General features: G+C 41.7%; 2 protein-coding genes across 3 annotated transcripts in view; one reads left to right on the forward strand and one right to left on the reverse strand.

The window, feature by feature from the left end:
* Positions 1 to 24,865, reverse strand: part of LOC111864719 (14 kDa phosphohistidine phosphatase) — a 305,545-nt gene that overhangs the window by 258,803 nt on the left and 21,877 nt on the right. The window lies entirely within an intron of this gene.
* The window catches only part of LOC111864717 (phosrestin-2), a 208,507-nt gene that overhangs the window by 170,722 nt on the left and 12,920 nt on the right, over positions 1 to 24,865 (forward strand). For both annotated transcript variants that reach the window (XM_023852195.2, XM_033751549.1), the window contains exon 6: positions 3,787 to 3,934. In XM_023852195.2, coding sequence (XP_023707963.1) covers positions 3,787 to 3,934 — 148 coding nt within the window. The remainder of the gene's footprint in view (positions 1 to 3,786; positions 3,935 to 24,865) is intronic.

Genomic DNA, 24,865 nt, shown 5'->3' on the forward strand with positions numbered 1-24,865 from the left:
ATCAGAGAATGCCCGGAATACAGATCGCCTCAATGCTGCAGAAGACGCCGTGCCACGATACAGCCTGAAGCTCCAAAACTGTCCTAGAAAGAGCAGCCGACAGGTACGAAAAGGAGATCGTGACGTCATGACAGTCATTAAATTTATGACCCTAAGTTAATTTTCACACATACACACATACCCACTGAATGAGACCCTTTTTTAGAATATTGCCCGAAACGCTAATATACTCGTAGAGGCTTTTAAAAACGACAGATGTAACGTTGTGAAATAAAATTAGATAGAATGGATGATGGAATGGACAGTATTTTCAACGAGTTTAACGAAACTATACCAGTACATATGGGAATAAATTAATCGTTATATTCATAAATGAATGTTATAATAAAGCACATAAAAAGAGTAGCAATACTCCTGTATATGGCAAGGTAAATACTGAGTTATGCACATGAAACATTCTGTAAAAATGAATATATGAGGAAATTAAAAAAATATATATATATAACATGTAAGAGCCGGGACAGCGCAGTTAGTATAGCGACTGGCTACGGACTGGATGGCCGAAGCGTCGGAGTTCGAGTCCGGGTGGGGGTGAGATTATTCTCCTCTCTACGTCGTCCTGACAGGTATTGGGGCTCACTCCGCCTAGTATCCAATGGGTCAAGGTGACTCCCCCTCGGGGATAAAGCGGCCGGGTCGTGAAGCTGACCACTCATCTCCAACTAAGTGCCGATGTCAAGAAAACGTAGATGTATACATCCATTCCCCCACACGCCTTCATGACGCAGTGCTTAATTAAGACACAGGGACACTACCTTTATGCATAACATATCTGTGTTCAACACCGTCTTCTTCTTTAATACAAATTAATTTTTAAACACTGAAAAAGTGTTACGGTTACAACGGTCAGTTTAATTTTACTATTACGGGTCACGAGGTAGCGTAGTAGGTTGAGGCACTATGCTACAAGCCGGAAGATCGCGGGTTCGAGTCCCGATGAGGTGGATTTTTTCAACTTACCTAAACTCTCCAGTCGCACTATGGCTCTGGGGGGACTCAGCCGCTAACAGAAATGAGTACCAGGAATCTTCCTGGGGGTAAAGGGCGACCGGCGCGTAAAGCCGGCCTCACCGCAATTTGTGAGACGACTGCATAGAGAAAATGTGAGAACTTCGATGTCTCGGAAGCCCAACGGGCCTTCGCGGCATGTTACAGGGATAGCCTTACCTTTACCACGGAAAACAAACGTGAGAGCCGAACACAGAGCTTAACCCTAAGGCTAGGAACACACACAGCGACATCGGTCGTACGACGTCGTACGGTTCACGTCGCATCAAATAGTAAGCTTTCATACGTGACGATATGCGACATCTACCGTACGACAGTCGGAGAGCAAAGAAATGTATTTGGTCGCTCTAGTGTAAAAAGGAGGTCGTACGGCAAAAACAATCGTAGGATATTTTTCCGTACGACCGATGTTGCTGTGTGTGTTCTAGCCTAAAAGGCACGCAGCCATATCAGATCGCACGGAGCGCCTGCTGTACGTCATTACGACTGAGCAGTAGTCATGCCGACGTGTATGTCTGATTGGGTAGACGAACGGAAAGACGGGCCGAAGGCCTTGTGACTGGCTGACTGGTTACATCCTTGCCTTCCTTCCAGGGCTTTCCCAAATGGGGCACTAAAATCCAGTACGGTTCCACTCCAATAAACAATAAATCGTCCGTACTTTCAAGTTCAATCGCTTATTTGAAATCACAAGGTTTATACCAGAAGATTAAGTGTTAGGGTCACCACCAGACCGCGCCATAGCTCAAGCAGTTAGTCGCTGGCTTCCCACCGCGGCGACCCGGGTTCGATCTCGGGTCTGGTCAAGTGGGATTTGTGGTGGACAAAGTGGCGCTGGGGCAGGTTTTCTCCGAGTACTTCGGTTTCCCCTGCCAAACTTCATTCCACCAATTGCTCCACAATCACCCTCACCTACCATCTGGGGCTGGTAAAATACGCCAGAAGTGGCCGCAGTACAAGGGACTTGGTCCCACCCCACTAGCAATAAAAAAGAAATAGGGTTACCACCGACCACAATGACTCAAGAGCTAACGCTCCCGACTTGCATTCAGTAGGTGCACGGTTTGAATCTCAAATGAAATATCGACTATCCTGAGGTTTCTCGCGGTTCTTCTCAGTCCCTCCAAGAAATGCCGAGTTACTGCCTCAAATTAGGCTATGACTGCTTCCTTCCAAATCTCTCCAACAGTTCGATGATATATAATCCGAGTTACCGACAGCGACGTGGACAGTGGACAGGCAGACGGACATACAGGCAGAGAGTAAGATGATTTCATAAACTCTCCGTGGCCTGTAGTCCACAAGCGAACTATACCGACCGAGCGACCGCCGCTTTTCGGCGAAGTTAGTGCCAACTTTAGTGGACATAGAGTGTCGCGTGGTCAACGTAACGAATCCCCACGGCCGTTAATCTCAATTTTCTAGACCGGAGACGCTATTTCCTTGAAATATCTCCTCAATTATCCTCGCGAGGCTGAGCGGACCGCGTTCCAGACCCACTACTTCTCACAAAATCTGGTAGCGCTTGAAATCGAACCCGGAACCTCTGGATATGTAGGTATGAACTCTGACCACTAGACCACAGAGGGGGTCAGATGGTTTCATAAGCTTCATTTTATTTTTTCAAAATAAGGAAAGTGAGCTAAAAATAAATAAATAAAGGCTCGTTTTCACCTTAAACAAAGAACCATTAGCAATCTAAGAACAATGTAAGCCTGCATTCGTTTCATATGTCAGCTGGCAGTTAATAACTCATTAACGCTATGCATGTGACATTTAATGAATCACAGCTTATGACACATAAGGATATCCGATTAAGTTAATTCTGTAAATAAAGGCAATGACCAAATAAACCCGGTTATTCTACGTGACTCTCTTCTACGTCCACAGACCGTTATTCGTCCATTTAATCCTCATATCTTGATACAGACATCCGTTGATGTTCCCACTGATTCAGTCTGTTGAAACAATGGCATTTCGGGAGACGCGCTCCCATCACTTAATTACTATCATAGCTACATCGAATAATAACAATAGTAGCTAAAACAAACAATGTATCCGTCCTTTCGCCCATCCGACATCACAAACACCCACTAAACCATCACATCCGCCCATCAGAGCACCCATATCCATCCAGCCATCCGGATTACCAACACAACCACAGCTCTATGATGTTACAGAAAACAAAATACGCGACATCATAACAATAAACCCACGTATCATCATTTCCCACCGCAACATTCTAAAACCTTAACGCAAGTAGGGCCCCCAGTGTTCCATACAACAAGGAAGCCTATACGCGAGGGTCTTCTTCTATCCTAATCATGTTTTAACATCGGGGTCCAAGGATAAGCTCTTTAAAATCTGCAGTGAATCTTCCACTACCATAAAAGTAAGGAATTTTTTGAACAACCGGGTAACTATAAGCTTTTCAAGACAGATCTTGCGCCTTATAACCGTTCATATGTGCACAGATAAGCTCCATCTTCTGGGATAGAACGCCGTGTAGTGGGCTGAAAGTCAACAGACGTTTTGGTGGAACATGTCACCTCCATCTTCAGGGTCAAAGAACAAGCTAAGAAAGAAACCAGCGTGAAAGCAGATAACAATCAGACGGACTACACGGCGTTATATCCCAGAAGATAGAAATCTTCATAACCACCACTGTGAGAACTCAAATCCTACAAGTACATATAGTATTTGGTCATCTTTTCACAGGATGCGTTAATCAAAAGACTGGGATCCAATGCTCATCCGTTCACGATGGAAGTGACACCACTGGCACCACCAAGTGTCCAGCTGGTTCCCGCCAAAGAGTACAGCGGCGCCCCCATCGGGACCAGCTATGATGTTCGAGCCTACGCTGGTATGTCACAACTACATCACGACACAAGAACAGATTATACAAATCCCACTAATATTACTGTCACGTTATAAGTGACGATTGACGGAGTTTGGATTAGTTACTGAACTCTTAAACAACTGTACCTATAGACAACTACGGCAGTCTCACTGAGTTACACACTCCGAAGATCATTGTAAGTACAGCATACATAAAGACTTCTTAGTCTTCACTAGCCGTTGTTTAGTAGAGGATTCAACGGCGGACGTTCCCCTTCCTCTGGGTTCCCGGAATGTCCTAGGCCTCAACTACTATCTTCTCAATTCTCACAACTGCAGCTCTCAAATGACTCAAACAAGTCAAATTAGTCCTACTTCTATAGCCCCGGCACGGACCGTACAGAAAACGTCTCTTCAATTATTGCGTATTCTCTCGTCGACGAGGAAACATGTCCACAGAGTTGTTCCCTAACAACGGCTGCTATACTGTCGCCTATTTGCATAGCTGTTACTTGGCAATGGGCCTACATGTCACATTACATTCTTTTTAACATAATATTTATCTAATTAGCTCCTTTCTTTACTTCCTTCGTGACACCCACACGATCTGATCCATCTCAACGCAGTCAAACATGCCCACGTCCTTCAACTTTTTATCCCTGCTGTTTTATAATAAGCTACAGGTAAAACTGAATTTTACTTTTCCATGACCATCGATACAGCTCTGCGATGTCTATAAAGGTTTGATTTAAAAATCACTATGTGCTTCGTTCCATTTTAGGTCAGTCAGGTGGCACAACGTCGGATACGTTAGAAAACAGAAAAGTGAGCAAAACAATTCAATAATTAACATTTCCGACAATATACCACCTCAAGATTGCCTAAAAATTAGTCGAAATATGTAGTGGATTTTTAAATAAAAACCTTAGAAACCGTGGAGTTGTGCTGATGATCTTAAAAATGGAATATAATTTTACTAAATCCTTATATCCGCAGTGTTTCGAAAATTAGTTCCATTCTGACTGTAAGGTAATATTGCACACACACACACACACGTTGTTAAATTGGAAACGGCTACAATAAATAACATTTGGAGCAGATATATATATATATACATATATAAAGGAAAGAAAGAAACAAAGAAAAGGAGAAAGTAAACTAATAAAGAGACATGGGAGACGTAAGAAATAAAAGTGAAAAGATAGAAAGAAATGTGTTTGCGAAACACGATTTCTGACTTCTTTCTTCTATTGAATGATTCACCTATAGATTGCAGCGTGGCAATATCTCATGTTATAGTCTCCACGGGTACTGAAGAAGGTCGCCAATACGGATACACTTTTCGTGGGGCGTAGGATTATTATTTTCAGAAAGTGGCGGGAAGTTTCCTTCTACAGTCTCGCCCAGAATGCCTTTGGAACTCAGATCATGCTCCTGCAAAAACAGAGTTCGTGTGAAGGCGGGGTCGAATACCTCCATCGTGACCCTGCGAGTCGTAGGAGGCGACGAAAAGGGAAGTCTCAGAGCTGAGACAGTAAAATATGGTCGCGAGTCCCAATGGATTCGGACCCAAGAAAGACTGCTCTGGCAAGGGCCGGCAGCACATAGAAAAGACAGCCCCGTCCTCTCGTTAGAGAGGGCGCCCCACAAAAACAAGACAGTAACTGTCAAAGAGATATAAATATATGGTCATAAGCCCCAGATGGGACTCGACACCAAGAATTACTGACTGACTGACCGTCAGTCGCAATGTGACTTGGACTTGATACTGCTGTCCGGAGATAGGACTAGCGCTATCGATTGGGCCCAACTGAGTAGGCTTTATTTAATGACGGAGAGAGAATCCAGTCTCCGAAACGTTCTGTTTTAAATAAAAAAACAGGACGATGGACAATGTCCACAAACACAATAGCTGTATTAATACACCACTGTCACAAGTTAGATCTGAACCTAGTTTCTGACTGCGTAAGAACTTCCATTCCCCACGCCATCCCTCGCAGTCTATATAATTTCCTGGTTTAATTACCTCAACTATAATTTATGAAGCAAGAGAAGTCTGCTTTAGCTTCAAGAGCCGCTAAAGAATACGAAGTAATTCTCTCTATATTTAGCGCAGTTTCCAAGCACGAATCACTACGTTAAGATCACATGCTGACATTGATTTCAACATTTTCAGAAGTAACCTGCAAAGCATATTAAATGTAGTCCTTTGCACAAGTTACCCGAATATCGATGACGTCTTCATGTCTCCCTAACTAATGTTTACTCTGAAACAATTTTCCAACACAGTGTCACAAATCACCAGAGCGGAATACCTGACAACAAATTAAAGTAAACGGAAGACTGGTATATTTTTTTACGTTGTTTCAAGATGGACAACAGAACAATACAGACTAAATTTCATACGTTCGGAAAATACTTTCCCAAAAATTTGTACTGCGATGTAGCCTATTATACGTTGCAAACTACATTGTTTACAACAAACATGTGGCACTTCCACATAAAAATATGCTTTCTTTTTATAGAAATTCGTTCCAATTCCAAAGGTTCTGTTGGTTGGACAGTGTGCTATCTGCCTATATCAAAATTCCGAGGAACTAGTTGTCTCCTTCTTCAGGGTAGACTTGAAAATGGAGGTAGCAGTTTCATTCGAAATGTTGATACCTGTCTACGAAATTAAACGGCGTCACGTCCCAGAAGACCGTACTCTAAATATTCACCGCCATGAGAACTTCATTTTAACACCGCCTTTGTGGTTTAGTAGTCAGAGTCCCTGGTTATAGATCCAGAGGTCCGGGTTCGATTCCCGGCGCTACTAGATTTTTTCTGTGTAGTAGTGGGTCTCGAACGGGGTCCACTAGCCTCGTGATGATAATTGAGGAGCTATTTCAGGGACATAGCGGCTGAGATCTAGAAAACCGAAATTAACGGCCGTGGGGATCCGTTGCGCTGACCACGCGACACCCTCTATCCGCTAAAGTTGGCACTAACTTCGCCGACAAGCGGCGGACGCTCGGTGGGTATAGTTCGCTTGCGGACTAAAACCACGGAGTATGTATTGTTTTTATTTATGAGAACTTAAAATCTTACACAGCACAACCTGGAATTATCGGGCGGAGATTTTGCAATAGATGTAACTGAATTATCGGTGTAAATCAATATTATTATAGCAGAAGTTCTCAGTACATGCAAGGGTAGGGATATTGAGATACATGCTCCAGTAGTAGAGCATGCCGACATAGCTGATTCCCATTATGACAGAGTGTTGAGGGCGGACTGAAACCATACAAACATGACGGTGAGGAACTAGCGCCTTGGCTATGCCACATGGCCACGTGAGCTGGTTGTGCTAGAGGAAACTAACGGCACAGAACTGCTAAGAATAATTTCCTTCCACATTCGACATCGGAGAAAGCATTCACGAACTTACAACCTGGCAAAGAGTTGAGCCGGCCTAGAATATGGCGGCTTGTCAGACGTTTCGAAGGGCACAAAGAAGACAACAGGTACAGTCCGTATCGTTTGACAGCAGTAACACGGAATGCTTTATTTCGAAACTATGAATTATATATTTTAAATTTGTTTATAAATATTACGTTTTTGGACCTTATCCATCGTCTTGTCTTTATCTAAAAACCGTCCAGTTTATTTTTCAAAACACAATGTTTCGGAGACTGGATTCTGTCTCCTTCTTCAGGTAAAACCTACTCAGTTGTGCCTAATCGATAGAGCTAGTTCCTGTCTCCGGAGACAGAATCCAGTCTCCGAAGCGTTGTGTTTTAAAAAGAAACAGGACGGTTTTTAGACAACGACAAGACGATGGATAATGTCCAAAAACATAATATTTGAAATAATATTCCATCGTCACAAACTTTTAGATCTTATTTAAATTTTTGTTATTTTTAGGTTAATTTTAAGACCATATTTCTTTTCCACCTCACAATATATAACAACGTTATAAATTTCAAGTCTGGCCTCGCTCCGTAATATCCTAATTTTGCGACGCCATGCTTCACCAACGAGGAGGTGATTACACATAGGAAGTAAATATTAGTTCTTGCTACACTCACCGTGAGTGTAATTACAGGCCATTACGAACTTCAAACAAACTTGGCCATGCTTCCTGCAAGACACAATGAAGTTACAGATGTACTGACAAGGTGCTTAACTTGTGGTCTGCAATGAATTTCGGCGCCCAACATTATCCTGCTACACCTCGCAACGCTAACGCCTTAAGACCATTTTTTTCTCTATGGCTCTATACTCCTCTGGACCTTGGCCGCTTTTTCAATTTCTTAATCCTATACACACTCGGTAGGACACCTTGGACGGGGGATCAGCTCGCCACTACCTAGACACAGAATAAACGCACACAGACACCATGTCTCAAGTGGGATTCGAACCCACGATCCCAGTGTTCGAGCGAGGGAAGACGGTTCATGCCTCAGACCGCGCGGCCACTTTGATCGGCCTGAAGATCAATAGTCTTTTCTACACTTCGGATAGGCCATAACAACTTTCTCTCACCGTTATGTAAAAAGGCGAATCATATTTCAGGAAGAGACTCGTATTAGGTTTCAAAATTTCAGCCCAATAATATGAACCAGACCTAGATTAGCCATGCAGAGTTCCAGCAACTACTAACCCTCAGATCCCTTAGATACCTGCAATCGATCTGACACGTACTAGCAAGATGGAAAGTAGTCTCTGGGGATACAGAGCGACGTCAGACTAATGAGAACACACGGTGTTACGGTGTTACGGAGTGAAGCGGCTTAAAGAACACTGCTTGGAAGATTAACAACTTAAATTAATAAAGGGGATTTGTGTTCATGAAGTTTTTTTTTTTTTATTGGCGCTACAGCCCTCGTTTGGAACTAGGCCTACCTCCATGAAACTCTCCGTTTCACTTCGGTTTACTAGATCTTAGACATTCGGTAGGACTCCTTGGGCGGGTGATCAGCTCGTCGCAAGGCCTCTACCTGTACACAAACACAGAAAAACGCACACACACAAACTACATCCATGCCCTGAGTTGGATCATGAAGTATTTAGGGATAAAGAATTCTTAATCTGTTACGTTGCAAAGATCATCTACGTATCTTTTTTCATTGCTAGTGGGGTGGGACTAAGTCTCTTGCACTGTGGCTACTTCTGGCCTACTGTACCAGCCCCAGATGATAGGTGAGGGTGGTTGTGGAGCAATTGGTGGAATGAAGATTGGCAGGGGAAACCGAAGTACTCGGAGAAAACCTGCACCAGAGCCACTTTGTCTACCACAAATCTTACTTGACTAGACCCCGGATCGAACCCGGGCTGCCACGGTGGGAAGCCAGCGACTAACCGCTTGAGCTATGGCGCGGCCCATCTAAGCATCTTACTCGTTACGCTGAAATTCGTCACCCGAGTTTCTGCGCTGTAATGGCCGCGCCATAGCTCAAGCGGTTAGTCGCTGGCNTCCTAGTGGACACAGCTGGACTCCAACCCACACTAAGAGAATTTTAATTTTTTCTGCGCTGTAAGTTCTAACAGGTTCTTAAAAGAATCCTAAATATCCGACACGATGATTAAGCTGATTTGCATTTCTATCATGAAGGTGAGACACATTACGTCATCCTCAATTAAATTAGAAGTTCTCGAAATATATGATGCCTAATTCCCATTTCAATGTCTACGTTATTCTTTACAAGAACGTAACTCTTCTCTGGAAGCCGTGTGAACCTGTAACTGGCATCGTGAGTGCTGAGAGATCGCATCATCAGGATTCTTTTGTTTAACCTCCCCCCCCCCCCTTAGAGTTTGGTATTCATCCTCCTTGTGTCCTTCAGACGATCATGTGAGAGTACTACAACTTTACGTGGTTATTATGTCATCACGGCGGTCTGTGTTAATCTCTTTCTGAAGTTCAGAATCCTTGAGTGCTACTTTAGAGGGCACTGTACCAAGTACTATTTATTTATTTATTTTCAATTTACTCAACGACGCTTTCAAAACATAGATTATTTAGCATCAATGGTAGGATGATTACTGAATAATGAACCAGAAAGGATGTGGACGGTAAGACACTTTGAAGTGTAACGATCCAGAAAACGGTTTAACTGTTACACTCTTCTTCTGTTACTATTCTTTGTTTAGTGTCCGTTTTATTTAGCGCAACGTTATAATGGTACGAAGTTCCTTCATACATCTTCCTTTCGATTGCCCTAAATCTGAAAACTTATGAAAACCCTGGCGTCCTGAAGTATTTCCTCTGATGCACGAAGTGTCCAGTAAATATAAAGAGTTCAGTATCCAGAGAATACAGGGGACTGAGATAAAAAAAAAAGGCACTCGATACGAAACTGAGGAGAAGCTCCAACAACGATAGATATGTCGCCTGTGACGACTGAAACCAAAGGCAAACACAAAATATCCTTCTTTGCCAGAGACCAGTGCCGTTTAAATATTCAGAGTGTTAAAAAATGTTCGCAAAGTCTGTTCAGAAATCCTGAGAAAAAAAAATACTATTATAAACATGTAAAGTAATTCGTTTTAAAGTGTTTTATGTGCGAATTACTTTTCCCTCCCGTCAGTGGTTATAAAACGTTGAGAAATGAGTTATAATAGTTAATAAATATAAATAACGATCAAATTATTTTTAATTAAAGGGGCTTCCAGAAGCGACATACCAATTATGCCACATTTTCCAAGTACAATGTCAAAAACGTTGCATATTTCCTTTCCCCCTTAATTCAATTACGTTTATTAGTAACACAGATGACAATAATTAATGCATTTCCCTGGAATTTGATATGAATATTGTGCTACTGACGTCCGACCTAGTATTTGCAACTTTTTCTCTTCAGCAATACTAACATGGCAGTAGTGTCAGCCTATGAAGTGGGAACAACACCATTCTGCGCAGACTCCAAATTCTGCATGGTGAAAGATCTGTGAAAAACTATCATGTTTTATTGAGGTCAAAAGTGTTTTGTCTGTTGCCACATCTGATCACTAATAACGTTAAGCAGTTGTTAGCGGAAACTGTGCAGAACTCTGTAAATGTTAGACATTACGGTCCTCTGATCCAATTACATTACCAGTAAAATTATTTACCTAATTACTGGTTGGTTTCAGTTTACTCCGATTAATACTACATTCGTTTACGGCATCACAAAACTTCGGTTCCACAAGTGGCATTCAACTAACTTTAATGTGTCGTAAGAGCTAACTATACTGGTACACAGCTTCCTTACTACACTGCCCTAACATCATACAAATTGGACTTGCGCCGTCTATTTTATTCTACTGTTGTTTAATTAACACAGCTTAAAACCCAAGCCTATAAAGATGTAAGGTTCTACCACGGACATCCTTATATCATGTAATAAACCATTTAGAATTACAGACCTAACCAAAAATTTCAAATCTGGATAGAACATTTGGAATTCTCTTAGTTCTGCAACTGTATAACTGGATTTAATGAGTAACGCGGCCAAGTAAATATGCATTTTATTCACGGCTCTGGTCATACGCAGCGTCTTTTGCTACACTGTGCTTTCATTGTACCAGTCAGCACAAGAGCGTGTGCAACATTTATGCGAAATCGCCAACCGTACTCCCAAAAGGAACAAACAACTCACAACCCTGTGTATAGGTATATATAGGCCGCGCCATAGCTCAAGCGGTTAGTCGCTGGCTTCGCACCACGGCGGCCCGGGTTCGATCCCGGGTCTTGTCAATTGGGATTTGTGGTGGACAAAGTGGCGCTGGGGTAAGGTTTTCTCCCAGTACTTCGGTTTCCCCTGTCAATCTTCATTCCAGCAACTGCTCCACAATCACCCTCACACATTATGTGGGGCTGGTACAATAGGCCAGAAGTGGCCGCAGTACAAGGGGCTTAGTCCCACCCCACTAGCAATAAAAAAAATAAAATTATAGGTATATAAAGGCAGTGGTTATAATCCTATATACATTAGTATTACAGTGAGCCAAATGCACAATTTACATTATCAATCATTCATAATGACTTAAAAATTAAGCTTAAAATTTGGTGCTTCGGTACAAAGCTAAATAAAATGAGTAGAATTATCTGGGACACCCTGGGGCTACGGGCCAGTACCTTCGAATATGAGATGTGAATCTGCACTATAACAACGGTAGTTTTCATTGTGCTTAATTAATTATACGCAATACCACGAATATATGTGGGGGGAGTGGAAGTATAGCTCCCCCATTCTTAACCTCGGCACTAGATGGAAGTGAATAGTCAGTTTCGTGCACATATCACTTCACTTCACTTCACTTCACTTCACTTCACTTCAGGGGACAGAGCCACCGACACCCATAGAATAGGAGGTTGGGTGGGAACCGGAGTTGGTGTAGACGCTGTGAAGAGAAAAATCTCGTTCCTGTCATGAATCGAACCCCGCACTAGCCCTAGAAATTAAAGACAACCAAGATAATTAATTTTCATGCTACATGTGTACAAATTACAGCAGTACAATATGGGTTATTGCCTGTAAATGTCAAATTGTACAGAAAATATATATATAAAAAAACAATTTTGAGAATTCAGGTGTGAACGAGTGAAATGGATTGAACTGACTCTGGTTGAGTCCAATGTGTATTAATTTTCATGATCTGTTAAATTTGGTTAAAACGTCAATTGAGGAACATAAGTCAAGTCGTCGTATATGAGTGTCGTATTAATTTAAGTGAAATAAGCCTATCCAAATAATTTTACTCGTGCAAGTGGATTAAAGCGACGTACTGAACCTTCGGATTTCATAATAAGAGATCGGAATTTCCTGAGTAGCACTAAATCGACGCTTTGCTAATCTACCAACAGTTCATCTGCTTGAAGGTCTATTATTCCACCTGACTAACAATAAATAAGTCCTTATTAACGTACGAGTATAAGAAGGGTCTGCAATAACAAAGTTCTCCATTGGTTGGATATTATCTAGAACAAAATGTTCTCAGCACTTTAGTTTAAAAAAATATTCAGAGTAACAGATCGCATTCAACAGCCATTAAAAGCAAATAATAACATTATGCGGTATGATTAATAGCAAATAAATCCAGATAACAGTAGTCCCTATAAAAATGTCTGCAGTAACAAGTTCCCCAGCTACTGGAAGTTATCACAGGGCCTCATACTTCAAGCCGCACTTTATTTTAAAACAATTATTTCAGCTAGAGTAAGGCACAGCGTTCAAACAGCGATACAAAGCAACCAATAAAATTGTTGTTTCGTATGCCTGACACTTGTGCCGATCAGAGTGGCCGCGCGGTTTATGGCATGGACTGTCTTCGCCCGCACAAACATTGGGATCGTGGGTTCGAATCCCGTTCATGGCATGGATGTTTGCGTTTATTCTGTGTTTGTGCTACCCTGCGTGCAGGTAGTGACCTTGCGACAGGCTGATCCCCCGCCCGAGGAGTCCTACCTCCTGTGTAAAAGGTAAAAGAACTAAACAAGAGGGCAAGGTCCAACAAAGGGTTGTAGACAGACAGATAGATAGATGGCCGCGCCATAGCTCAAGCGGTTAGTCGCTGGCTTCCCACCGCGGCGGCCCGGGTTCGATCCCGGGTCTGATCAAGTGGGATTTGTGGTGGACAAAGTGGCTCTGGGGCGGGTTTTCTCCAAGTACTTCGGTTTCCCTTGCCAATCTTCATTCCACCAATTGCTCCAGAATCACCCTCACCTATCATCTGGGGCTGGTACAATAAGCCAGAAGTGGCCGCAGTACAAGGGACTTAGTCCCACCTCACTAGCAATAAAAAAAAGGAAGGTCGGTAAAGGTACGGGAAACTAGCTGGGTCGGTTAGCATGAGACTCGGGGTAGCGATGCAGAATTAACGGTATTCTGGGAGTTGATCCAACTTGATGTTTATTCACTTATTGTTCTCCAAACCACACTGTTAATTTATTTACGTTAATGCTTACAATTACAATATATTACTTGATCTGCAAACTGGGTCTCGGAGCGTGCAAGGGTCACGTCCGTACACTTCAGAATATTGTGAAAGACTTTCGTGGAATGGCTTGCAGACAGATAGATAATCTACATATTTTAGACTGTATTCACGACTATTGACACGTGCCGCAATCTGTATACACGTAACAAACCTACTTAATTAGTGACATCTGACGTCATACCTAGTTCGATTAAGATTATTGTGTAAGGATCTGATATTTCACAAACTGTTGATATCATATAATAACTTGGTATCTCCGTGCACTTCACACGGCCGAAGGATGGCTGGCTGGCAACAGACGTAGATCTGAGCGTACAACACGCTTTTATTTTCTTACCGAATCATTTAATTGGCTTTCTACAATAAATGGAATCCAGAAAACGAAGCGGACGGTCAAATTTCTGTGCAACGACTCAAGTTACAGAAGCACCACGGGCCGCACTGACGTAAATCTCCCAACAGGTCCGTTTTGTGGCAGCGCAATATAGTCTTGAGTTAATGAGAAAGTGTCGGATTAGATAGGCGAGGTGTACAACTCTATGCCGTCTGGGACAGATCCCACAGGATTCGTCGGGTCAGTGGAGGTCACTGGAGGTCAGCCCACCTATTTAGCACAGATCGCTGGAGGCAGAAAGTCGAGAAGGGAACGTTCTAGTTTTTTGTTTCCTTCTCTTACACAGAGCAGCGTCAATTAGGAATTGTGGCAGTAGTTACGAAGCGGGCGAGGAGGGATATACGAATACTCGTACGTGAAGCTGCATAATTGTAACGACTGAAGCACGGTACGTTTCGGGCCACAATGGTGGTCTGTCAGACTGTGACGGTTTCGAATTCTAATTCGCATTCGTCTGTTTTCTTATGGAAAAAAAAAGTAAAGGTTAAAGTTTACAAAACCACAGTTGTACGTAAAATTTAGTTCTTCTGGGATGTGACGCCGCGTAGTCTGGTAGAAGCCCGCTATTTCCATCTACAGTGTAGCACATGGAGTAACATCCCAAAAGCTTGTATTCTTAATATTCACCTTGGTAAGAACCTAAAAGCTCATAATATTATCTGCTGTTTTGTATGGGTGTGAAGCTTGGTCTTTTACAATAAAGGAAACGCACAGATCAAGGCTGCGAGATAAGAGGTTCTCATGGCGGTGACTATGAAGATCACTTTCTTCTTGGATGTGACGCAGTGTAGGCTGATACATCGTTTCAAGTGTTTCGGAGGAACCTACCGCTTACATCTTCAGGGTATCCTGAAGATAATTATTCGAGTTTTCTTACCAGTTAGTTAGACGGTCTGACAGCCTATCAGACTAGCCATATATGAAACCGGGTCTGAAGGGTGGAAAGTCTCAGGCCTAGTTCTGAGAGTGGCTGTGAATCAAACTGTGTGTAATCAGGGATCCGCAAACTGCCACTTTAACAAAGAGTGGTGCAACATATACTACGGCCTGACGTCAAAGGCCTGGCTCTACTAATGAGCAACATCTCATAAATTCACAAAGCGATAAGAAATATCTTGAATAACGTCTCTCTGTTCGCTTCGAAAGATAAACTCATTAAAATTACATACAATAAAGATGATACTGTAGTTCTAACCCCGACTTCAGTTTTCTCCTTCGTTTTCTCTGTCACTACTTTCTCATTTATAATTTACTTTCATCAAAAAAGAAAATACAAAAAGCATAACGTTCATTTATGAAATGTACAATATCTAAGCAAAAGGTGGGTTCAGAAAATACCAATTGTCACGGTTCGCTACAGAAAAGCTTGTTCGGTTATTTGTATAACTTCATACGAAACATCTGCAATACATCATACCAACAATTTGAAGCGTTCTTTAACCCAAGAGCATGAAGTAAACATATACCGAAGAGGTCTATGTGTCCACCAGTCCAAATGGCTTACTTCCAAAACTGAAAGATTTTGATTAAATTTGGTACTTTGTTCTACATGAGAATTGCTTAACGAACTTAACTTGTTTCTATCGTTTCATTACAGCCCTTCCTTTACATAAAGCTGAGAACTGAATCAAACAATATACATAACAGAGCTCGAGACAGCTCAGTCGGTATAGCGACGGGCCACGGGCTGCTCGGATGGGGCTCTATTTCCGGTAGTGGAAAGATTTTTATCTTCTCCACAGCGCCCAGACCAGCTCCGGGGGCCACGTAGCCTCTCATCCAATGGGTGCCGGGGGCGATTTCCTTGGGTTAAAGTGACAAGGGCCGGTCACGGTAGCCGAGCGGTCTAAGGCATGCACTGTCTTCGCTCGCTCGGAAGCCGGGATCGTGGGTTCGAATCCCACTCAGGGCATGGATGTTTGTGTGCGTTTTTCTGTGTTTGTCTACAGGTAGAGGCCTTGCGACGAGCTGATCACTCGCCCAAGGAGTCCTATCGTATGTGTAAGACCTAGAAAAACCGAAGTGAACGGAGTTCATGGAGGTAGGCCTAGGCTCACTAGGTCTGTTGTGCCAAGGAAAAAAAGTGACAAGGACATGAAGATGACCACTCACCTCCATTTAGTGTCGAGGTAAAAATGGTGGAGCTATACCTCCACTTCCGAATACGTTTCCATGGCGTGGTGCTTAAATAATTATGTACAGGGATAGCTTACCCTTTTACATAACAACGTTTATCATATTATAATGCTGTGTATGGCGTAAAATAAAAATATTTTACGATAATCTACACGTTTATTTGAAATATTTTTTCCCCATATTGTTCATACGCCATACGCTATACTTCTACTAATGACAACGCTAATTAGCAGTATTAACAGCATCTTACATGGCTTCCACTTAGATTTCGTTCAGTAGGCCATAAATATGTTACTACAAAATTTTCAATAAAAATTACAAATATCTAAAATTTTCATTAAGCACCAATGTTCTGTAGGCCTCTCTATGTATTCTGTGTGTTATTACATTTATAGGAAACACGAAATCAGCAGTATAGAATATGTATTTAAGACAGAGATTAATTACATAGTGAGGAGTAGAATTATATTCAAATTTATTATAAATCATAATAATGCAACGCAAAAAAATAATTTGATTTAGATACCACGTATACAATAATTTGTTTTGAGCTACATTAGGTAGCCCAGCACATTAATCACAACAAAAAATTGTAATATGTATACGCTTCTATTGTTATCTTGTTTTTATATATATGAACGCACATATCATTTATTCCATGATATGAAATATAAACATTATTTTAAAAAGAATAAACTTTCAATCACATTATAATATTATCATATTTTATTTTTTATTTCTGTGGCGCTACAGCCCCAATTTGGGCCTAGGCCTGCCTCCATGAAACTCTCCGTTTCACTTCGGTTTACTAGATCTTACACATTCGGTAGGACTCCTTGGGCGAGTGATCAGCTCGTCGCAAGGCCTCTACCTGTAGACAAACACAGAAAAACGCACACAAACATCCATGCCCTGAGTGGGATTCGAACCCACGATCCCGGCTTCCGAGCGAGCGAAGACAGTGCATGCCTTAGACTGTTCGGCTACCGTGACCGGCATATTATCATATTATGGCTGATAAAATTATAACTGACACAAAATACATAAGTTAAAAAAGAATGAACGTTTTGGCTGAACAGTGAATACATAAAACTTAAGAACTTAGTTTTTAGGTTATGTTACCGTAACGTTCTTGACTACGGTAACTCTCATGTACCGTGAGTTATAATGACGACATTCCTGTGATCGTGATTTCGTTAGAATCGGACACGTGCGTGCTTCCCACTGCTTCGCAATAACCTGCTATTCATCACATGCACGAGGGTGCAATAGCTGTGATAAAGAGGAATATTTCATTTACACCAAACAGATCTAAGTGAAAGCCTGAAGACGGAGACATGTATCTCCGAAACGTCGGCTGACTTTCACTTGGCTACACGGCGCTACATCGCAGAATACAGAACTCTTCAGAAAAAAAGTACTGCCCGGAACGTTTCCTAAGGCACGAGAACTGAATTTTTCTATTCTATCTTCTATGGAGCATGTTCATTCTTCTCATACGGGCCTACCTATTTTCCGTGGTAGAATTTGTGTTGCATTATATAAGAACTCTAGGTGTTTTCACCCCGTAAGAAAGAGAACAAAACAAGACTTCGCCAAGGGATATATAGATACGTATCCATCAGCACGCCAGACAACAAAGCTCTCGAGCCAAACAGAGATGTTGCATATCAGCCATGAAACTAACAACTCAATCACTGTTCATTTAACAAACTGTGAAACTGTAAAGACCTCTCCTTGCAGATTATGCGAGATGGTGCCAATTGTTTGAAATCTTGTTATTAAGTAAAACGCTGATTAAAAATAAAATGAGTATACCTCATTAAAATTAATGAACGGATATTCATTTTAGCTACTTTCCTTATTTTGAAAAATTAAAAGTACCTTATGACATCACCATGATATCTCCCCCATCAACTTTTGAATGTCTGAACCAGTTTTTATGAAACTAGGTATGAATATCATGGCACCTGAGCCCATCTCAACGGCGTACTTCATAAATCCCCACCATCAGTCTGTATGACTGTATGTGTTGCTAGGCAACGACTTGATAAAAAAAAGTTACCGCGGTAATGAATACACATACAACAATATAATTCAGAGGGATACTGGGCTCTCGGACTTTGCCCATCGTCCTGGTTTCAAGGAGTAAAACCCAATATCTCTGTGTGTTATACACCACCGTCAGAATCCTATAGTAACTAACAATATAATCGTTGGACACGTCGCTTTCTATGCGGTACGTGTTGTGTCAAAGGAAAGTAGATTAGTTGCTCCCAGAACTTTTCCTTAAATATCTGTTACTGTTCAGTTCAAAAACGTTTTATTGCCCGTTTCGAATGAAAAGCTTTAAAACCATAACGATATATAAATGATCACTTGTTCTATGTGGTGCTGTAACGCGATCTTTGCGGGGAGAACAAGGTTAGTAAAAGGTCAGGAAAGGCAATCACATCAAATATGGATGGATTTAGAGGGGAATGCAAGATATTAAATACCGAACAAGTTACTGACTACATAGATAGAACAGTGAATTTAGGAAGCTAGGATGAAACGCGAATACAATTTGGGGCAGAAACCTTTTTGAAGGGCGCTACTTGGAATACAGAAAATAAACTGCAGTAATAATATTAAGAACAATTACTAGAAAATAATACCGTATTTACGCATGTATAGGCCGCACATTTTTTGCCAAAAATTCAAGAGGAAAACTGGGGTGCGGCTTATATTCGAACTTTTCGAAATCACACTTCATTAAAAAAATATATTCATAATAAGTAATACAGGGTGTAATACTCCTGAAATAATATTCCAAGAAAATTATTTTTTCTATAATTTCTGTCTGAAAATTGTGCTGCGGCCTATACACGCACGCGGCCTATACATGCGTAAATACGGTATTTCGATGGCGCGGAAGATGGATGGAACTGGCTTATAACTAGATTCTGAGATGGTGTTGAAACATTGGGTTCTAGCATCAGTTCAGTATATTGTCGGTCAGTCCGCTGGTTAACCACTATGCCATGAAGACGTATGGAGAAGTGGACACATAGATCCATGCACTCTTGACCTCGGCACCAGAGGTGAGTGGTCAGCTTCACGCCACGGTCGTGTTATTACCGGGTCTTGAAAACAATGTAGTAACACTTGAGAGAAAGTGTTAGTATTCAGAGTATGTGTAAAATCTAGGAAGATGAATAAATTAAAATTTCATGATAGTATGGAAATCTGCATTAATGGATTTGACACTGGGGCGTAGGTGTCAAGAAATAAGGACGAGAGAGATAAAAATGAGCTCAAATGATATATTCAAGACACGTCGCTGGTGGTAACCTCAATAAGACATACTGATTGAAAACACAATACGAAAGAATCAGGTTATCACAGGAAAGCAACATCTGCGTAGAATGCAAACAGCATACTGCACCTGCTGTCATACACTACAGGGCAGACGTGATGTAGGTCATTTGATTCTGGGAAATGTATGCTAGACGCAAGAACAGACGCAGAAACTAACAGCATCTGGTTGGTAGGGTTGTTTAACGATTCCTCTCAACTACATAAGTTACGGTGCATCGGGTGGATTAGGATAAACGGAGAAGATTGTGATCGTGGCTATTTTAAGGCAGACCCTACTACAAGAGATATCAGTCAAGACAGCAGGATTCATATGGACGTTCAAACCCGGCTCGTCCTGAATACGAAACTACAGTACTCGAAGACAATGCCGAATTCACTGATCAGATATTACGATCTTAATGGAACTCAACATTTCTTAAAGAAGGAGGAGGAAGACGCAAAAGAAGACAAAGTCTCTTCTGTCAGTACTGGTTGTTCATATATTTCAAACACGCTAATCCAACAAATAATGAATGCTTCTGTAAGGTCATTTTCGTTCGTTGTAAAGTTAGCCTACATAGCGGCCTCCGTAGTCTAGGGGTAACGTTCCCACCTCGTGACTCAAGGTACGCGGGTTCAAACCCGGTGGAGGTCGTGGAATTTTTAAGGGCGGAAAAATTCAGGGAACAAGTCCTCCGGGAGGGACTTTAAGCCGTGGGTTCCGTGTCGTAGCTTTACAGCACGTAAAAGTACCTCATGTCCCAAGGGGACCTCTGAACCAAATTCAAGACATTTCCTGCCCAACAGTAGTCTCTAACGCCTCTGGTAGATGGGGGAAGTATCGAGATACCGCTGAGCCAGTAGAGGCCGAACTCGCTGGCTGAGTCGGGACTGATGGCACGCACCAGTACGGGTAGGATATAGAGACTGGTAGAATATCACAGGGGGACGCACAATGGACCAACAGTTGGTCTAAGTGCATGGGGAAACCCACCCTCTCCAATAACAACAACAACAAAGTTAGCCTACATAAAGCTGCCATTTCAGTATACAGTTCTGTACGTAGTTAAAGCATAGGCACTGATAAACGCCTATATACACATACAAAGTGACATATAACAGAATTCTCTGAATTAAATATCATCATCATCAGTAATCTGTCAGGCGACAGGTCCACAGTCTCTTCCAAAACAGTTTCTCCACTTAATGCGATCTTCTGTTTTTGGAAAGAGACTATCCAGGAAAAGTGATAATGTGGTAGTTTTTCCATTTGCTTTCCACATCGCAGTACAACAGCCGTTCAAACCACTCTGGTCACGCCTGTTGCTATACGAACTTGAACCATCTCGAGCATCATTTGCTCTGTGCTTCAAGTCGCTGCTGATGACGCTGCTTCCGACATCAGTTTTTGGTGTCTCTCTTCGTCTGATGCCTACCCTTTGACCTGTCCAGCAAGGGAGGCCCTGCCAGTAGCTACGCTACCGCTGGTATAGCTCTCAGGGTCCTTGGCATACTCCCACCAAGGAGGGGGGAATTAAATATATCTACAATTAAACAAATCAAAGGAAAACAAGGATGACGTATAACGTTGTTTATTTCAGTGAAGTTTATTTAAGACACTGACAGCAACACACTACATATCATCGAGACACTCGAAGACGGTCGATAATGAATTAGAAAGGATGTGAAAGGAAGCGACCATAGCCTAATTGAAGGTAATGTTCCCACATCTTCCTGAAGGCACTCAGGAATACCGCGGAACATTAAGGTAGGTCCGATGTGGACATCCCTAGAAGAGAGACAAGAAGTGTTACCGCTTGAGACAACTTGCTTCGTCTCGGCTGAATAAAAATAAATTAAACGTGTAACCCTGTTCATGGTACTGACACAAGCGGCTTCGTACACTGCCGGTGCTTCATTACGACGCATAATGTGATGACGTGATACTTAGATTTCTGAATATTTAACGACACAATTAATATTAAATTTATTACCAGAAGTTGAAAAAATCGCAGAACTGCATAAAACTTTACATACAAAATTAAATTAGCATTTGACATCATAAACATAGGTAATTTCACGGAGCTGAGCCCTTCTTTGAGAAGCCGGTAGTTGTGCAGCTATTCAAGAACTTCCCAAAATGTTATGGACCCCGAAGCTTAATTACCGTGTTCAAAAGCGTCCTCCACTTGCCTCTATCCTCAGCCAGATCGATCCAGTCCATACCACCACCCCATTCTATGCCTCTAAGATCCATTTTAATATTCTCCACCCACCTACATCTTGGTCTACCTAGTGGTTCTTTACTTTTAGCTTTCCCGCCAATATCCTATATGCATTCCTCCTGTCCCCATTCGTGTTACATGACCTGACTACCTCATCCTCTTTGACTTGAACGTTCTAAATACAGTTGGCGAGGAGTGGAAGTTATTAAGCTCCTCATTAAACAGTTTTCTCCAATCTCCCGTCATTTAATTTTTTTCGGTCCAAATACACGTATTCTCCTCAGCATCCTGTTCTCAAACACCCTCAGTTTATGTTCGTCCCTTAATGTCAAAGTCAAAGTTTCACGCCCATACAGTACCATAGGCAAAATTATGGTTTTGTACATTCTAATTTTTATGTTTTTAGACAGCAGGCGAGAAGACAAAAAGTTCTGGGCTGAACCGTAGCAAGCACTACCCAAGTTCAATCTCCTCTTAAGTTCCTCCTCAATAATGCTTTGATTGGCATCATAAAAATAAGAACTGCAAATAAAAATGCAGCTCCCAACGGTTATGCAGATAAGGGCATTCCCATATCTATCCCCTTATTTGCGAAAATGTTGAACTATATGTTATGTCGACCGGCTGGGTCTGAGTGTCTACAGCTTCACAAAGTGACCTTCATGCCAAATACAAAGTCATGCTTCACACTTCTGATTCTGGCAACCTCTATAAAAACACGCTGGAAAGAAGACTTGAATGATCCCGAAGGAGCGTTGAAGTTCGTATTAAAGGATATGAAATTGTTAGCAGAATACCAGGAAACGGAACCATGATGTCCAATTTGCAGTCATCTCACTTCACTATGAGAGAAACAGTGCAAATAATGTGTAACTTTTGACATAATATAGTAAAATGTCTTCGCCGACAAGCGGCGGTCGCTCGGTCGGTATAGTTCGCTTGCGGACTTAGATCACGGAGTTTTTTTATAGTAAAATGCACGACTATGATATTCTGGGTGACACCATGTAATGCTGTAGCAAATACCCACATTTCTGAGAAACACGCTGCCTCCATCTTCAGGAATTAAGTAACATGTAACTGTGTCAATCTATATCATCACACATTACAAATAAATTGTGGAGCAATACACTTATTCGGTAGTCTTTTCTTCAGCTCATTCATATCAAGTGCATCAAAATCACCAAGAAATGGAAGCTAATATGTAATTAGTACAATTGGATACATATGTAATTAATAACCTAAATAGTTAATTCAGGATTGTAAAATAAAGCAGAGAAAGGTGATTTTAAATGTAAATTAAACAAAAATTAAAAGATAAAAATATTACATCGTAAATACCTTCTTAACCAATCAGGGATCGTTTCGTATATATCGGCTTTGTAGACTTGTTTTACCGAAGCCCTGTACATCCACATCATCTACATGCAGACTATATCGACGTTCTCCTTGTTTCCTTTACCAGACCCTCTCAAGCATTCTATTTTCATCCAAGTCAATACGTAACACACACAAACTCACCTCGCTCAGCCATATCCCAACCCCATTCGATTACAACTCTCCTTCAAACCTCATTCTTTTGACAATGGGCCTATCATATGGATCCTTCAAACTCTTCCATTTCCTCCTATCTCTTATTCAGCAGAAACTGTAAACCCTATTATACGTACGACAAACATTCACGGACCAAAGGGGTGATTTCTGAGTTGAGGTTATGTATAGGACATATACGCAATTTTCTTGTGCCTTAAGGGAAAACAACAAATAACTGAGTATTGTCTCTGCCTGTGGGGGTTCTGAAATTGAATTTTGAAATAACAATTCTGGCTTCGGCTTTACAGTTGTTGAAACTCAGACTAGACTGTCAGAAGCCAATTCGCGCGTTGCAGCAAGGTATCTTTAACAGACGGTGGCCCACATGTTTTCAGGAGACCACCCTGGATTAACATTAAATACACTGAATTTTTATCTAGAGGTCAGATTCAACTACTTCCTAGTGACCAGGGGCCGGAGGGCCTCACGAGAAATAATCGTAAATTGTACAAATTACTCGCATAAACTGAGCATAAGGTATACATATGCCAAAACACATGAAAGTAATGAAGAAAGCAGTCTTCTGGGATTTGGCACCGTGTATATGTGGTGTTAACCGACGTTTCGGAGGAACGTATCGCATCCATCTTCAGGGTAGAAGATATTTTTTCTTCTACCCTGAAGATGGAGGCGATACGTTCCTCCGAAACGTCGGTTAACACCACACATACACGGTGCCAAATCCCAGAAGACTGCTTTCTTCATAGTCACCGCCGTGAAAGCCTCAAATCTTACACATGAAAGTAACATTATGAATAATGATATGATAACGATATCTTGAAGTATCACTGTTCTTCATTCCAAAGCCAAATTGCTGAAAACGGTTATAGGACACAAACGGCTAAAAGCCAACTTTCTCAAAAACAGAAAATTCCCAAAGGAAAAAAAAGTTGACCCAAAACTCGTCTCACATACCAGCTAGACTCAACGTGGCTACTGAGTGGTTAATACTTCTGCCTCATAGGTCTTGAGTTCAATTCTCGGTTCAGATGCCGCTTTCCTCACTCATGATTTCAAGGATTTCGATTATTCACATCCATACACCTTATCACCTACGCAGTTGAGAAAGAAGAGTTAAATATATTGTAGCTTGTAGTACCGTTGCTATATAACGATCTCGAGAAGGAACATGCGTTGCTTGGTAGCGGCCGGTAAACACGTCAACGGTATCCGTGCTTTCGGCTAGGCAACCGCCCATAACAGCAATAAAAAACTGTTGAAGCAGTGTTTTCTGTTGGGTCCGCCCCGAGGCTACATATCGAGGACCCCAGGCAAGTTTAGTGACTTCAGTTGCGAGATATTCGCC

The sequence above is a fragment of the Cryptotermes secundus genome, unplaced genomic scaffold (genome assembly GCF_002891405.2).
Source record: "Cryptotermes secundus unplaced genomic scaffold, Csec_1.0 scaffold654, whole genome shotgun sequence".
In the NCBI taxonomy this organism is placed as follows: Eukaryota; Metazoa; Arthropoda; class Insecta; order Blattodea; family Kalotermitidae; genus Cryptotermes; species Cryptotermes secundus.